General features: G+C 54.3%; 2 protein-coding genes across 6 annotated transcripts in view; one reads left to right on the top strand and one right to left on the bottom strand.

The window, feature by feature from the left end:
- Positions 1 to 7,851, top strand: part of RABGAP1 (RAB GTPase activating protein 1) — a 188,147-nt gene extending 180,296 nt beyond the window's left edge. For all 5 annotated transcript variants that reach the window (XM_066367221.1, XM_066367220.1, XM_066367224.1 and 2 more), the window contains 5 exons: positions 1,571 to 1,675; positions 2,485 to 2,568; positions 3,196 to 3,267; positions 4,822 to 5,019; positions 6,232 to 7,851. In XM_066367221.1, coding sequence (XP_066223318.1) covers positions 1,571 to 1,675; positions 2,485 to 2,568; positions 3,196 to 3,267; positions 4,822 to 5,019; positions 6,232 to 6,354 — 582 coding nt within the window. In that variant the 3' untranslated portion in view covers positions 6,355 to 7,851. The remainder of the gene's footprint in view (positions 1 to 1,570; positions 1,676 to 2,484; positions 2,569 to 3,195; positions 3,268 to 4,821; positions 5,020 to 6,231) is intronic.
- A 3,229-nt stretch (positions 7,852 to 11,080) lies between these two features.
- The window catches only part of STRBP (spermatid perinuclear RNA binding protein), a 154,152-nt gene continuing 149,688 nt past the window's right edge, over positions 11,081 to 15,544 (bottom strand). The window contains exon 18 of the transcript XR_010749179.1: positions 11,081 to 11,395. The gene's annotated coding sequence lies outside the window, so the exon portion shown is untranslated. The remainder of the gene's footprint in view (positions 11,396 to 15,544) is intronic.

The following is a 15,544-nucleotide window of genomic DNA, read 5'->3' as shown; positions in this document are numbered from 1 at the left end:
GGTGGTGACCCAGCTGCCCACACTTCGGTCGGCCTCAGTGTTAACCCTCACCCTCTGTGGTAGCAGCGGCGGGTGAGGGGGCACGGTCTGGGCCGCGGGCTCCAGCTGCGGCTCGGGAGATGGGACCCGAGGCCAGTGGAGAAATAGGAAGGGGACGGTCGTTCTGTCCACTCAGGTGAAACAGAAGCTGTAACAGGACTTCGTTCTCCTCACTAGTCACTTCCTGTTGCTTCTCATTTCCCTCCTGATTTCTCTTGGGGATTGAGCTACAGGAGAGGAGAAGCCACCCCAGAAAGGACAGGATCCCATTTAATCATGTGCATGACAGTTTGCTAATAATTAACGGCCTTTGGAGTTTGCCTGTCCCGCCATCCTCAGGTCTTTGGAACCTGTCCCTCCCAAGGAAGGTCGTCAGAGGCCATGCGGTCTGGTGGAGAGCGCAGCTCAGTCCCACAGCGTTCGCTCTGTGTGAGGTCAGGGAAGTTCCGCACGTGGTCAACGGAGGTTGTGTGAAAGGAGCCGGCAGGGACGCTCTGTATCTAGTGCTCTGTGACTCGAAGCTGTCACCTGTTTCTCTGACTGACCGCCCTCTGCCATCTACAGTCATTCCTTCTTCAGTTACCCTTGGAATGCCTGAGCCAGGGACTCCTATCATTTTCACTTGGACTCACGGATCTGCCCTGCGGGCCTCTGCATGCTTTAGAAAAACTTGGGGTGGAGGGTGGCCGTTTCAGGAAATAAAAAGTGTGAGGAAAGGTGTGGCTTCCTTTACCTGGGGACAAGGAGAGCGAAGTGCAGAACTGTTGTTTTTTTGTGATGGAACGGGGGTGGGGGGGGAGACAGATAGGGAGGGACAGACAGTAGAGGAGAGAGATGAGAAGCATCAATTCTTTGTTGCGGCTCCTTAGTTGTTCATTGATTGCTTTCTCATATGTGCCTTGACAGAGTGGGGGGTGCTCCTGCAGAGCAAGTGACCCCTTGCTTAAGCCAGCAACTATGGGGTGATGTCTTTGATCCTGCGCTCAAGCCGGTGACCTCAGGGTCTTGAACCTGGGTCCTTCGCATCCCAATCTGATGCTCTCTCCACTGTGCCACTGCCTGGTCAGGCTGCAGAACTGGTTTGATGGAGCAGAGGACATACTGAGAGTCTGGAGGAAGAAAACCAGAATTTATTATCACTGTTGATGATGACAGCGACCCTTTACTGAGAGTTTACCATGTGCTGGGCACTGTGCCGAGTCCTTTCCATGCTTGGCCCCGCCGCTGAGGAGCCAGAAGCTCACACAGGCTCTCCATGACTTGGCCAGTGGCACATGGTCAGGGAACAATGGCAATTGGGCCCAGGTTGTCCAGTGCTAGAGGCGCCTTCCTAACCACTGCCTGGCGCTGCCTCTGGGTCAGAGACTGCGCCCGGCATTCAGCAGCTCCCGTCTCAGTGTGGCCTTGGGCACATCTCTCCCCTGTCCGGATCACAGCTTCCCCTTCGTCTTATCATGGGATTGCGCTGGGTGACTCAGGCCCTTCCAGTTTTCAGTTCTTGGTTGGTAATGGCATCCCTTAAATGTTTCAGGCTGAGGAAAAGGCAGATGCACTGAATAAGGAGCTGCTTATGACCAAACAGAAGCTGATTGATGCAGAAGAGGAGAAAAGGCGGCTAGAAGAAGAGTCTGCTCAGGTGAGGGAGCCCCGCACCCTCTGCATCATGCATTCTGGATGTGGGGCGTGGGCTGGAGGCTTCCTGGTGGCACTGGAGATCCTGCAGACAGCTGGCTTTGGTGTCTCTCCAGAGGCCTTTTGTATCTTCTCTGTAAAGCACAACGGTTCTTCATAATCAAGGCATAGGAGGGACGGGGGCAAAGGCCATCATACATGTGGCAGGAGAGATTCCTGCATGTGAGCATCTGAGTGTGACAAGGACAGGGTTAGCATTTCTGCACAAGGAAAGCAGAGGTCATAAAATTTCTGGCTCTTGCCCTGCCTGTCCACTGCAGTACCCACAGAGCAAACCCTGGAAGGCGTGTCCAGAGCCAGCTCTCTGGTCTCTGGGCACAGGCCTGCAGCTGTAGGAAGAGTTTGGGGTGCTAGGTGCCCTGGGCAACCCTTGTCCCCCTTCCCCCCAGTTTTCCGCAAAGGACTGCCTATGGTCGCAGTCAGGGCAGCCTGAGGTGAGAGGTCACAGGGCACTTGCTACACAGATAGGTCAGTTACTGACGCGGCTGCCGTCCCCCATCAGCTCTGCGTGAGCCTCTGCGGCCGGGCCCTGGGCTGGGCTGCTCCCAGGCAGGGAGGGACTTCAGCAGAGGCTCACGCAGAGCAGGTTGGTGTGTCCGGAAGTTCTGACTGTTCACCCGCTCCTGGCATCTGAACAGGGCTAGCACTGCCCAGAGGGAAGGCGGGAGTTGGGGGGGGGGGGTAGAAGCACCTTTTGGAAAGTCCTTTATATTGCCTTTAAAACATCCACTTCTGCTTTTTTCATGTATGCAGTTAAAAGAAATGTGTCGGCGGGAACTCGACAAGGCAGAATCTGAGATTAAAAAAAACAGTTCTATCATCGGTGACTACAAGCAGGTGGGTTGTGTGCCTGGAATCAGGCCATGTTCCTAGCAACCCTGTTTGTCAGGGTGAACTGTACCCTCTCCTCACCCAGGAGCTCCTGCTCTGCCGCGGGCACTGCCCAGTCTCCGCGCTGCTTCCCAGCTGCAGGGGGAGGGACCCATCAAGCACCGGGCACAGTGATGCCTGGCATTCACCTGGGCACTAATAAGTGAGGCCGCACCGTGTCCTCGGGAGCATTTCAGATGCCACTTGTGGCCTTGTATTTACGGGTGGTCGTGTGCAGAACCACCCCTCTCCCTGGCTGGTTCCATTTTAAGAACATATCTGAACTGGTCTGGTCCCCTCCTGTACTGGGATCTCATGCTGGCTCGTGGGACTGCAAGTGTTTGGAAACCACTGGCCATTGAGTGTGGCACTGACACTTTCCTGCAGGTCCTTGGCCGATGGACGCAGAGGTGGCGTGGCCAGAGGGGCCTCCGCTCACTGTCAGCGCCCAGCACGCCGAGCTGTGGCGGCCCGCGGTGTCTTCATTCTGCTTAGTGTCGGCCAGCTGCCGCCACAGAACTTGTCCCAGGCCCAGAGTATGCAGGAGATGGCACTGCTCAAGAGATTATCATTTGGAATTGTTTGTTTTTTCAGATTTGTTCTCAGTTGAGTGAAAGATTGGAGAAGCAGCAGACAGCCAATAAAGTGGAAATTGAGAAAATTCGGGTAAGCCTTCCTTTACCAGAGAAACTTGACAGCACCTGGCTCAGGTTATGGCTGTAAACAGCACAACAGGTTTAGGGGGCAGGGTTTACTTTGATTTCAGAAGTGAGAGGAGCTGACAGATACCTGATTGGGCGCCTGTCCTGACCTGACTCAGTATGACAGCTGCTACTGTGCCCGTTTACTCTGGGGGATGCAGAGGAGACCCAGCACAAGGACCCTGTCCTTATACATTTGTACAGCGTCCTCCTTGGGGGTCTGTAAACAACAGAACAAGTGCCACCGCTTTCCGGGTGTCACGTGGGACATGGGTGTGTGTAGCATGGGGTCTGGAGCGTGGCTCTGCCTGAGGCGGGTGCAAAGGTCAGGACCGCACGGTGGGACTCGCCACTCGAGTGGGGACACTCGCCCTCCGAATGCAGTCCTTCTGCGCCCATAATGATCCACATGCTATCAGTGAGGACTTGAGTTTTGAATAAGTTCTTGCTGATTTGGGGACTTTTGTAATGTGGCGCGCGCTCTCATTAAGCTGCACCTGTATTACCTATATTAGAGTACTTCCCAAACTGTACTGAGGTGAGCTGATTACTGAAAGATGCTTTTCTAATAGATTTACAACTCAGTGGGCAGGAAAGTGGGCAAGGTCTGTGCTTGTGGCCACATTTGCACAAAACATTGCACCTGGAGCAAGATGACACCCGGCCCGCATTACAAGGAGTGTGTAATAACCAGCAGTTTCTATTTTTTAGTTTATTTTCTGATTTTAGAACTAATAATACTCACTGCAGAAACTGTGGAAAATAAGGAGTAAATTAGAAAAAAGACCCTTACACCCTGTGACCCACAGACACATCGCCATGGTTAACACTGTGGAGTGCCTTCTTTCGGTCTCTTCTTGGTGAACACGCAGAATTCTGCTCATTCCCAGATACGCGTGTCTTCATATTCACATCTCTGAACTTGGAACCTGCTTTATAACTGACGGCTTCTTATGGTTTAGTTGGCAGAATATTTTCTTAGAGGAACATAAAATGTGCCTTGCCATCAGTGGCATCTTATTTTGAATGAACTGTGATATAGTATATATTTTAACCATACCATATATACATTTTTGTGTCCTGGTCCATTCAGCATTTACCATTTTACCGTGTAATAAAGAATTCCTCAGAAGCCGCTCAGGCTGTGTCCTCCTGTACCAATGCAGCAGTGCATCAACTTTCTCCCAGGTACTGAGAGCTTCTCCCCCTTGACCGTATCTTATTCTGCAGTGACAATCCTTGAACATAAATCTTACCTAGTCACTGCTGCTTCATGTTTTTAGCCACAGTTCCTAGATGTGAGGATACTGGATCGAGACATCAGTGTTTTTATTGCTTTCGGTATATGATACCAGGTGGCTTCTTGGTAGGCTGTCTGCTGGCTTCAGAGAGAACAGACGTCTAGGGGCTGTAATGCCCTTCTGAAAAGCCACATCTGGGCTTCCCGGAAAGAGCATGCTCACACCTTCTAGAGGGCCACTTCCCCCTCCGTCTCTTCACATCTGACATTCCGTTGCAGCAAAAGGTGGACGACTGTGAGCGGTGTCGCGAGTTCTTCAACAAAGAAGGGCGCGTGAAGAGCATCAGCGCAGCCAAGGAAGCTCTGGATGAGGACACGGACGAGGAGAAGGAGACGCTCAAGAACCAGCTGAGGGAGATGGAGCTGGAGCTGGCCCAGACCAAGCTGCAGCTGGTGGAGGCCGAGTGCAAGATCCAGGTACTGGCCCCCCGGGCCCGGAGGGGTCCTGCTGTGGGCTGGAGGCGCCAGGAACGGTCTTCATAGTTGCAGTTCTTTTCCCTTTAAACTTTGACTAGAATCCTCATGGGAAGAAGCCCATTGCTTGTTATCTACTGGTGGATGTTTAAATAGTATTTGTCCTATTCTAAGGATTAGACTTTCTCATAATGAGAATTTTTCCATCAAGCTTGGGAGCTTTTTGGTAGAGCAAAGAAGACAGGCTTTGAAATCACAGCTATACTATCAAACTCTGACCTCGGGTTAGTTTTTAACTTCACACTCTAGGCTCCTCAGCTGCAAGTGCAATGTGCGGGTCCCTAGCTGATCCCTTGCCCTGAGGACTGAAGAAAAGGTGCAGAAAGGGTTTAGCGCAGTGTTTGAGGGCTTCATAGATGCCAGCCTTTGTGTCCCAGCTCCCCTCACGTAACTAGCTTTGTGACTTTGGACATGTTAACCTAATCTTTCTCAGCCTCCGTTCCTGATGAAGGAACTGGGGCTTGTTTTGGTGTCTTTTTATGGCAAGGGTAGGTTTGTCAGCACCAAGTTCAGGAGTAAAGCTTAGGCCTGGTCTCCATCCCACACATCGCCGTGCACTTGCTCCCTGCCAGGCCCTGTCCTAGGTGCTGGGGCCGCAGAGCTAAGACCTGGCTCACGGGGCTGTCCGCAGCGGTTGGGAGGCTTCACCAAGCAGCGGTGTCTGAGGGCAAAGAAGGGGTGGGTTGCAGCCGCAGAAGAGAAGGAAGAATGGGCGTGCCTGGGGGCGGGGGTGGCACACTGAGAACACGGAGGGAGGCGGGGGCTTGCCCAGGGAGAGCCCAGTATGTAGGGTGGATGTGGGTGCTGAGCTGGAAGAGGCCACGGCCCAGGCTGACACCTCACAGCCTTGCTCAGGAGTGGACGTGTTCCAGGTGTTCTGAGAATCTGTGATGTTTTCAGCTTGGGCATGCACTCTGCCTGCCTTGTGCGCAGTGGGTAGACAGAGCGCACGCTCATTTAGACTAGGCAAGAAATGAGGGCTTAACAAGGAGAGACTCCCATATCTTCAGGTATTCCACATCTTTCTATGCCAGTTTGCGACTGGGGGGTGTCCAGAGGCCTCTCGAGTAGACAGACTGACCTGTCTGGGCTCAGCTCTGGGAGGCAGCGGCACTGGCGCTGGAGCAGCCTGCTCACACTGTCCTCCTCCTGCAGGACTTGGAGCACCATTTGGGCCTGGCCCTCAGTGAGGTGCAGGCAGCCAAGAAGACGTGGTTCAACCGAACACTGAGCTCCATTAAGACAGCAACTGGGGTTCAAGGGAAAGAGACTTGCTGAAAGCAGCTGTGGCCTCGAGACACCGTCAGAAAACACGACACCTTTTGTTGCCTTCTTTGGCCAGATGTGTGATTCTGTGACATGTCCCTGGACCAGAACGTACCTAAGTCAGATTCCTAGAAGCATACTGGTAGGTCACTGGACCAGAGCTCATGCAGCAGGTAGCCTCTGGGTGAGGCTGTCCTAACTACTGACACTAATCGACCTGCTCGCCCGGCAGCTGCTCTGGACGCTAGAAAGTTACTCCTCGGGTGACCTCCAGGCCTCGCCCGGCCCCTGGGCTAAGCTGATATTATCAGAGTTGGGGGGTCCTTTCAGGCTGTGGGGTTTTTTTCTAAACCTTTAATTTTTTTTAATATACATATTATATATATATATATACATATATATATATATTGTGGTGGGGGCAGGGCAGAGGATCGGTAACAGTTCTTACCTGCTTCAGTGCCAGCAGAGGGTCCTCCAGGTGGATAATGGAGAAGCACTTTGTTTTAAATAGGATGGTTTCACCGTTGCAGCTGAAGCCGCCTAGTTCTGTCAAACTATATGACACAGGTTTTGGTTTGGCATTATTCACGTTTCTGATCAATTCTATGCAACTCTGATGGTCCCTATTGTTTTTTAGTGTTAGCTGCCAAATGACTTCCCAGGGCTAGGTGGGGACTGACTGTGAGACTGGATTCAGCATAATGTGGACAGATCTTATTTCGCTCAATGTGTCATGTATGTGTATATATATATATATATATAAATACCTTTCCCAATGCCCCAGTGACTGTCTAGATCCCAGACTAGGACTGACCTGCACACCTTCATGATGTGGCTGTTCGGGCACTTAATTCACTCACGGGTTGTAGGGTTCTGCTCTCCTCCCAGCCGGTGGGGGAGCCATGAAGAGCTCCCTCACTTCCAGATTCCACGCGTTTGCACAACAGATCACGTGAGGACACTAAGCTGTGTGTCTTTGTAACGTGTATGTGGGACGCACATGCTGAGACTCCCCCCGGAATGTGTGTGGCTGGGTGCAAATTTCGCTGTTCAGATGGGCTGCAAGCTCTCATTTCAGAACTGCGGAGTGGAGGGGTTAGCTCCTTTTTATATAAAAAGCAGCAACTGACTTAATTTAAATAGTGATGTGCTGACAGGCTGTCCGCAGATGGTTCGTGGGGATAGCTGGTTTGTATGCAGACACGTGGGTTGTTTTGAAGCGTTTCCCGGTGGCTGTGCTGAATACTTGCTGAGGTCACCTGTGATAATGGGGAAGTGACAAGTGGCAGCTGCTCCTCCCTCACCGCCCTCCCCTTTCTGTGTCTTTCTTGTTCCGTTACCCAAACAGCTGTTAAGCCCATCTAAAACTAGGTGCGTGGACATTGTGTTAGGTAGTTTCAGTGTGTTAACTTTATGAATTGAAATATAAACCAGTAAAATTGTATTACTATTTCTTCTGTTGGTTTTATTTTAACAGCATATTCATTAAATATTTTGGTACAAACAGCATTGCTTTGTAAAAGCCAGTTGTATCATTATGTGCTCCTGCCCCCCCCCCCCGGGGCCCCGGCAGTGGGAGACCACCTCTGTGCTGCCCAATAGGGTGTTTGAGCCTCACCCCTCCATGCGGGCCCTTTGGAAGCAGCACGGGGTGCGAAGACAGACACAGGCTGTCCTCGGGAGGCTGGTGCCCGGCTTCACTGTGAGGACTGCCCTGCAGGAGGTCACTACTGAGGCACTATTTGTGTGTGGGAGGGTTAGGGAAATCATCAGGGTGTAGTTAAGCCTTAAAAGACAAAAGCACATCACCAGGCTGAGATGGCAGAGGGATTCCCGCCCAAAATGTGCCCAGGCAGAAGTGCAGCAGAGCCTGGCATCCAGGCATGCTCTGCTCAGACTCGCAGGGGGGTGGCACGGACACGGCATCTCTGAGGAAAGTCCTTCCTATGCCCTGGTGGCTCCCACACGTCCGCTGACCTCACCACCTCACCCCTTCCCTGTAGCAGGAAGAAGAGCATTGCTCCCCAAGTTCGCCTGCCCCCCAGGTGGACATGGCTTGAGATGCAGGCCACGAAGACGGAGGTGGTGAGTAAGCCCCTGAAGCTGGGCACGTGCTAAGCAGGGGGCTGGGCCACGGCAGGGCCTCTGGCGCACAGTGGGGATCCCTTGGCCACAAACAGGTCAGTAGGTGTATTTCTGGGGTCGGCACTTCTTACCGGCCGGGGCAAGGGTCCAGCACAGCCTTTTCTAGGCTCTCTGGTCCCAAAGACTGCGGTGTCCGGGAGTTAGGGACGCAGCAGAAATCCTCACTCTGCCAGCGGTGCCCAACTCCAGAGGTGTCAGCCCATGCCCAGGGCGGTCCCCTGGTTATGCTGGGGCCCAGGGTAAGAGCAGTAACTGCACATGTGCACTGGGTGCTGCAGGGGGTGTACAGGACCCACGGGAACGGGGTGCTGGGACCTGCTGGGTCTGAAGCAGGAAGAGGGGTGGGAGAACGGCAGGTGGCAGGGAGTCTGACAGGCGAGTGGTGGGAGATGGGGGTGGTCACGGACCTCCAGGCCCAGGTGTGGAAGGGGAACCACTGGACAGTTTTAAACCAACTTCCTTTAAAAATCTTTGGTTTTGTAAGCTTTCTGGCAACGTTTTAGGAGGAAATATTCAGAAGAAATGTAGAGTGCAGAGGTGCCAGGGAAGCCGGCTTTGAGGGAAGTTCCTGGAGAGGGGAACGGATGAGCTGAGCTCTCCTGTGTATTTCAGGTCGCCTGGGAAACGCGGGGGGGGGGGGGGTCTGGAACCCACACCCTCGGGGCGGAGTGGGCGTCAGCTCCTCTGTGGTGGGCTGTCCTGTCTGTCACAGGGCGTTTAGCAGCATCCCTGGTCTCTGCCTGCTAGTTGTTACTGTACCCCCCCCCAAGCAGCTGGCACAACCGAAATGTCTACAAATACTGCCAGCTGTCCCCGGGGCGGGGGAGGACCCCCCTGGCTGGGCACCCCTGCTCTGCCATGGAAGCGGAAGCTGGAAGACTGCCCTGGTGGATCCAGGGTTAGAAGTGCCCTGGGGCGGGGAGGAGGAGGAAGGCTGTGCACTCCTTCCTTGGGGAGAGCAGGACTGGAAAGGCTCATTGGGAGTGACGTGCTTCCGATGGGCAGAGGTGGGAGGGGAGGACACAGCTGCAGGTGCAGGGAGGCTGAGAGAGCCTGGCTCTGCGGGCCCGGAGGGAGGGGGCTGCGGGGGGCGGAGTCCAGGGCTCCTGGGTCCGACCCTGTCCGGCCAGCTTGTTTCCCTGCGCTCGGCCCCTCCCAAGGTGAGTGGACGTTCAGCAGGCCCTGCTGAGCCTGCGTGGGTCTCGAGCCCTGTTAGTACCTCGGTTCAGAATAAGACAAAAGGCATCTGCCTCAGTCTCCAGGGAGAGCTGCCACCTGTGTGCTGAGCTCTGAGTCCCAGTGACAGCAGTGAGAGGGCCAAGGACAGAAAAGTCTCTCTCAGCTCTCAACTTGCCAACAGTTGTGCAAACCAGAGTGTACACAGGGGATTATGTGGGTGACATGGGCACTGTAGGGCCTTCAGGAACCATACTGTCACCGGTCTGACGGGTGTGTGAATGGGGACAGTGCATCCCTTGCTCTGAGATAGACTGATGCCTACACTGGGATTCAAACCTGATTCTCCTGGGCTTGGGGCGTGGGCATGATCAGAGAAGAGGAAGGAGAGAGACGGGACCAGGAACACCCAATGGCCGAGGCACTGGCTCCCTGAAGGAGCTGACTGAGCACAAGTTGTCACCCTTCCCCATTTCACAGGCGGGGAAGTTGGGCCCACAGAGGCCCCTGACCCTGCAGCGCAGCTGGGATGCTAACCCAGGTCTCTAGCTCCCAGGGCCCAGCAGGGCTGCTGCTTTCAGATGCTTTGTGGGAAGCAGGAGGGTGGATGGCTCAGCCCTTCACTACAGACAGCACCCCCGACTGGGCCAGGGCCTTCCTCTCGCCCGAGCGGGGGAGGGGCTGCCGCACTCCTGCAGCTCTGCCTCTCCCGGTCTCTCTCTCCAGCTGCCAGGCACCCTATGAGTTAAGGGGTATTATTTGCAGACTTGAAAGTAAAGGTGAAAGGCTTGCCTGGGATCACAAGAGCAGGGGTTTCAGCCCTTTCTATCAGGTGACACCACCTCCATTTCTCTCAGGGCCCACAAAGGCGGGCAGGGGGTCCGGCCCATCAGTTCTAGTGTGCTTGGAAATCCAGGTTGGTGTCCCAGGAACAAGCAGGCCCCGAGTTATAAAACGAAGCAAATCACCCAGTGCCTTTGTCCGCACACTGTCGGCTAAGCAGAGGGCGGCAGCACTGGTCTGGGAGCAGCAGCTCCAGAGGAGCAAGAGCAGGAGCTTCAGCTTCGTGTTCAGTGTTGCTGCTACTGAGAGCTTTGCGCCCCCGGGCGTGTCCCTCTGCCCGAGCCTCAGTGCGCCGAGCTGTCCCCCGCTGTCCCAGCCGGGCAGTGCTAGGCCGGGGACCAGGTGGGAGGAGTGAGAGCGCTGTGTGAAAAGCACCTGGTCAGTTCCGAGTTCAGGACTCGGCACCCGGAACGCACGCTCACTCACTGTGCTGATGTGACATTGAGCAGAGAGGACCATGAACAGAAAGCAGGCATTGACCCCTTGTGTGAAGGGAACAGTTGGCCACGTGGACTGAGCTGACTCGTCAGCGCCAGCAAGATCGCCATCTTCACTTAACAAGAGAAGGCGAAGGTCCTGCTTAAGACAGAAGCTTTTATTTTTATTCATCCAAATGGGGGAAATGCAACATGTCAGGGCATTACAGACTGGAGTAGCCAAACAAGAGGGTCAGTCTATGGCCGAGTCCAACAGAGAGGGCGCCCCAGGTGGGCAGTGCCTGTGGGAGTCAGGTGGCAGAGAGTCCCTTTGGATGGACAGGCATCTGGGCGAGGCACTGGTGACAGTCCACACATGCAGGCTGCTGCTTCAACCACGCCGAGGTGTCAAGTTCTGAGTGCTGCATGTAGTCACTGCCCCAAGGGGAAGGACAATCCGTGGTGCTTGCGGCCTCCAATGTTTTTAGGATGATACACAACAGAATTATTGCCAAGGACTTTGCACTGCAACTTACACTATTCACACTTGTGTACTTGGGGGGGGGGGGAGGACAGATACAGGGAGATATTTTAAATTGATTTCTAAAGACTACGTTGGCCACCACCAGACCAGAGTGAGAGGAAGCTACAGCCAGGAGTCCAGTGTGTACGTGACCCTCCATGCCTCCAGAACCCACAGTCGTGAGCAGGGCCACCTCTTGTGGGGCAAGCCCCTTCCTGAGCAGCCCAGGATCAGAGTTCTGTGTGGAGTGGGAGGGGGCAAGTTTGACAGGCTCCTTTCCAGGGACACTGGGCAGCAGGAAGACAGTGTATAGGCAGTGGGGTCACCAGCCTGGACCACGCCCTGCCCCGCCTGCCAAGAGCACCCTTGGAAGCAGGGCCATTAGCCCCATTATCCCTGAAAGTGCAGTCACCCTAATTAGGACTGCCTTGGGAGGCCCGTCTCCTGATATAGCTGGGTCCCAACCAGCTGCTCGCAGAGACCAGAGGTTCAGCATAGCCCCCCAACAGATGGGCCTGGAGAGGCCCGAGTTCAGAGAAAACGGGTGGACAGGCTGCGGACTGGAGTGACAGAGTCAGCCACGGAAAGCAGCTTGGGACTCGCCAGAAGACTGACAAAGGCAGAGCAGTCCCGCCCCGACCAGCACTCACTGCCTCAAGTCCCTGGAAAGGAAGTTTGCCTGGAGATGGCGCACACGAAAGCCAGAGCCACCCTAGAGGATGCCTGCAAGGTGGCTCCCCAGTTGAGTTTCTAAAAATGAGTCTTCCAATCCAAACAAGTGAGTAATAAATGGTAACTAACCCCCCCCCCAGCTGTGGCAGGGCCCACCGCTGAGAAACAGCCCCCATGAGCAAGAGCAGGTGATGCTCAGAGGCCCCTCAACAGAACGGACTCAAGGTGAGCCCAACTGCACGGAGTTGGTGCAGGCGGTGCCTTCATGGTCGTGTCAGAAGGATGCGTCTGACAGCAGCACACCAGGTGAGAGGAAAGAGATCGGGAACCTTGATTCCAGACCTCAGCTGTACGTGGGCCACAGCGAGATGGTACCCAAGGACGTGTAAGAGTGACACGAGCCAAGGAAAGGAACGCACCTGGATCACTCTTCCGCTGACCCACCAAACCAGAACTCTTAAAGCCCAATGGGTGCTGGTGACAGCAGGACCACAGGTCTCAAGGAAGACAAGAGCCATGCTCAGCCCAGAAGGGGTTGGGGGAGGCTGGATACTTAGCCTTTCTGAATTCTTAAAAGACCCATCTGTGCCATATAAAATGCCTACCCCTAGCCTTAATTCAGTTCCACGAAAAAGAGAGAACATGACTTCCCAGAGCAGCAGAAACATGTAGGCTAGAATCAAAGTTTTGACCATCATGTTTCCTAAGTAGGAAAGGGAGAAGGGTGCCATCCAGCTCCAGAGCCTCCCATGAGACCAGACGCAGCGTGCAGGCTGAGCGCCTAAAGCAGAGGTCTCAAACTCGTGGCCCGCCCACCAATTTTGTGCGGCCGCAGACTGGCCCGCAGACTAATCCACGAAGTTTGATTAGTCTGCGGGCCGCACAAAATTGGTGGGCGGGCCGCGAGTTTGAGACCCCTGGCTAAAGCATGGCTGCATCAGCCTCAGCTAGGCCCACCTCCATCCTTTCTCCCGAGCCCAGAAAAGCCGCTAGGAAGCACAGGGAGTGCTCCTTCTTAGAACTGAGTAGTTACTCACCCATCGTCAGACCCTGAGAGCCTTCGGCGTGCCCCAAGAGACCCATCCACAAGAGGGAAACAGATCAATTGATGAGACAACTCTGGCAGCATCCAGGTCCCTAGGTTTTCAGTGATTTCCTACGCACACTACCAGGGCCAAGAGGCCACCCTCTGAGCAGGGTGCACCTGCCTAATAATGCCCCTCACCTGGGCCTGTCTGCTCAAATCCTTTACTTCCTCAGTCCCCAAAGGACCAGAGCATCCACAGGCCACGTGGAAGCCAGTCTGCAGCACACAGCAGCACTGGGAGAGCCTGATGGGGCTGGCTGCCACGGCCTTACCTACTTCCACAGGCCTGTTGAGGATTCTTTTTTAAAGTGAGAGCTGGGGAGGCAGAGAGACAGACTCCCGCATACACCCAACTGGGATCTACCCGGCATGCCCAGCAGGGGGCGATGCTCTTCCCACCTGGGGCCTTTGCTCCATTGCTCCGGCAACTGAGCTATTTGAGTGCCTGAGATGAGGCCATGGAGTCATCCTCAGCGCCCAGGACAACTCATATTCAAGCCCTGCCTGCAGGAGGGGGAGAGGGGGTGGAGAAGCAGATGGACACTTCCTCCAGTGTGCTCTGACCAGGAATCAGACCCAGCACTTCCACACACTGAGCCAACTGGCCAGGTTCAATAAAATACTGTCTGTGGGCACTTGTGGTTGGGTCTCCTTTATTCAGTCCCTGTGGTCCTCTCATGGCAACTCCCGCCACCCGATGTGAAGCACACATCCCCTTCCAGCTTGCGTTCACATTAGACCATGTTGGCAACTAGAGTCGCTTATCTAGAAGCCTAGAAAAAACCCTTTGGGAGTAGACAGCACTGTATACACTTGAGGTTTTTCTCTGCTGTTCCAGCTACACTGAGCACCTGGGGCAAGCCCCACGTCTGCTATGCCTCAGTCTCCCCTCCTGCAGCGTCCCGAGGCCTGTCCTAGAGCCATCTGCGCCGCACCTGAGCAGCGCCTGCTTCAGCCCGTAACATGTACCTTGCCTTGGTAGTCTGTAGGTTTCTTGAGGGTCTGGACTGTCATCCCTGTCTGTGTGCTGGCCACATGCGGAGGAAGCGAGCCTGCTCCACATACTTCCTGCCACGTGACTCCCATCTGAAGCGAGAGATGGGCTCCCTCCTGCACTTTTCCTACCCCCAAGCCTAAATTAGAGTTGAGACAATGCTCTGCTCATCTTGCCCTTTAAAATGTTTCAGGATAGAGAGGAAGAGCCTGAAGACTGAAGTATCTGTCTAACTAGGCCTGTTGACAAGTGTGGCACTTGCTGGCCCTCTCCCACTCTAACCAATAGTCACCCAATCTTGGCGCAAGTCCAGGCTAAGACCTGAGAAAGACATTTCAGAAGTGCGCTCGTGATCACTTTGCCATCCTGCACGCAACCCTTAGCGGCTTCCCACCACTCGCAAAGTAGCCTGCTCCTTAGCCCAAGGCTCTGTGCTTCCCAGGCTGCACCCACCACATTCCCACCCAACTGGACGGGTTTGTGTCCAGCAGTCTTCCTGTCACCTGCACCCACTCTTCAAGCTGCCACCCTGCTGGGCTCTCCTGACTCAGCCTGAGCCTGCTTTCCCGTGAACTTCCCTGGACCCAGCCCTCCCTCAAAACCTTAGTGGGAAGCTGGAGTCCCAGCAGGTGGCAGGGGTTTTCCAGTCAGGATTAAGCCAAAGTCAGGGCTGGCGGAACACATCCCAGTACCTATACTGTGACAGGGTCTGCAGGACCACAGCCAGCCTCGTCTGTCACAGTGGCTGAGCTGTAACGGTGCATGGTCCCCAAGTCCTCGAAGGTTAACCATAGGGCCTTTTATAGAGTTTTCTAAAACCCGTCTAAAGCAGTGATCCCATACATTTCTGCATTATGACACCCACAGGGGTAAACAAAAAAGCCACTTATAGTTAGACACACCTGGCCCTGGGGTTCTGGCTACCCCCAAAGGTCAGTGTCTCAATGTTACCTTCCATAGCTCCAACCTAAAGACACAGCACAGCTGCCTCTTTGGCCATAGTCCCCAAAGAGCGACAGAAATAAGAGTCCAGACACCCATCGACTCCTCCACGGGCTGCCTGCCCGTCTGTCCAGGGTGAACCCAAGGCGGCAGGACGGAGACAGACAGACCTGAGGCCCAGAGCAAACCCTCTAGTAATTGTACTATTTCCCATTTCTTTCCTTTCTGAAAACACCGTATTTCCCCGTGTATAAGATGCACCTTTTCCAGAATAATTAGGGGTCTAAAACTGGGTGCATCTTATACTTGCATTTCCCGCTTTTTTGCGCAACATGATGAGTTGTATGACTTTTATGATGAATAAAACGAGTTCAATAACTTTATGTCACACATTTTCTTTCAAA

The sequence above is a fragment of the Saccopteryx leptura genome, chromosome 2 (assembly GCF_036850995.1).
Source record: "Saccopteryx leptura isolate mSacLep1 chromosome 2, mSacLep1_pri_phased_curated, whole genome shotgun sequence".
NCBI lineage: Eukaryota > Metazoa > Chordata > Mammalia > Chiroptera > Emballonuridae > Saccopteryx > Saccopteryx leptura.
Note: the sequence above shows the minus strand (reverse complement) of the source record. Positions and strands in the feature narration are given on the sequence as shown.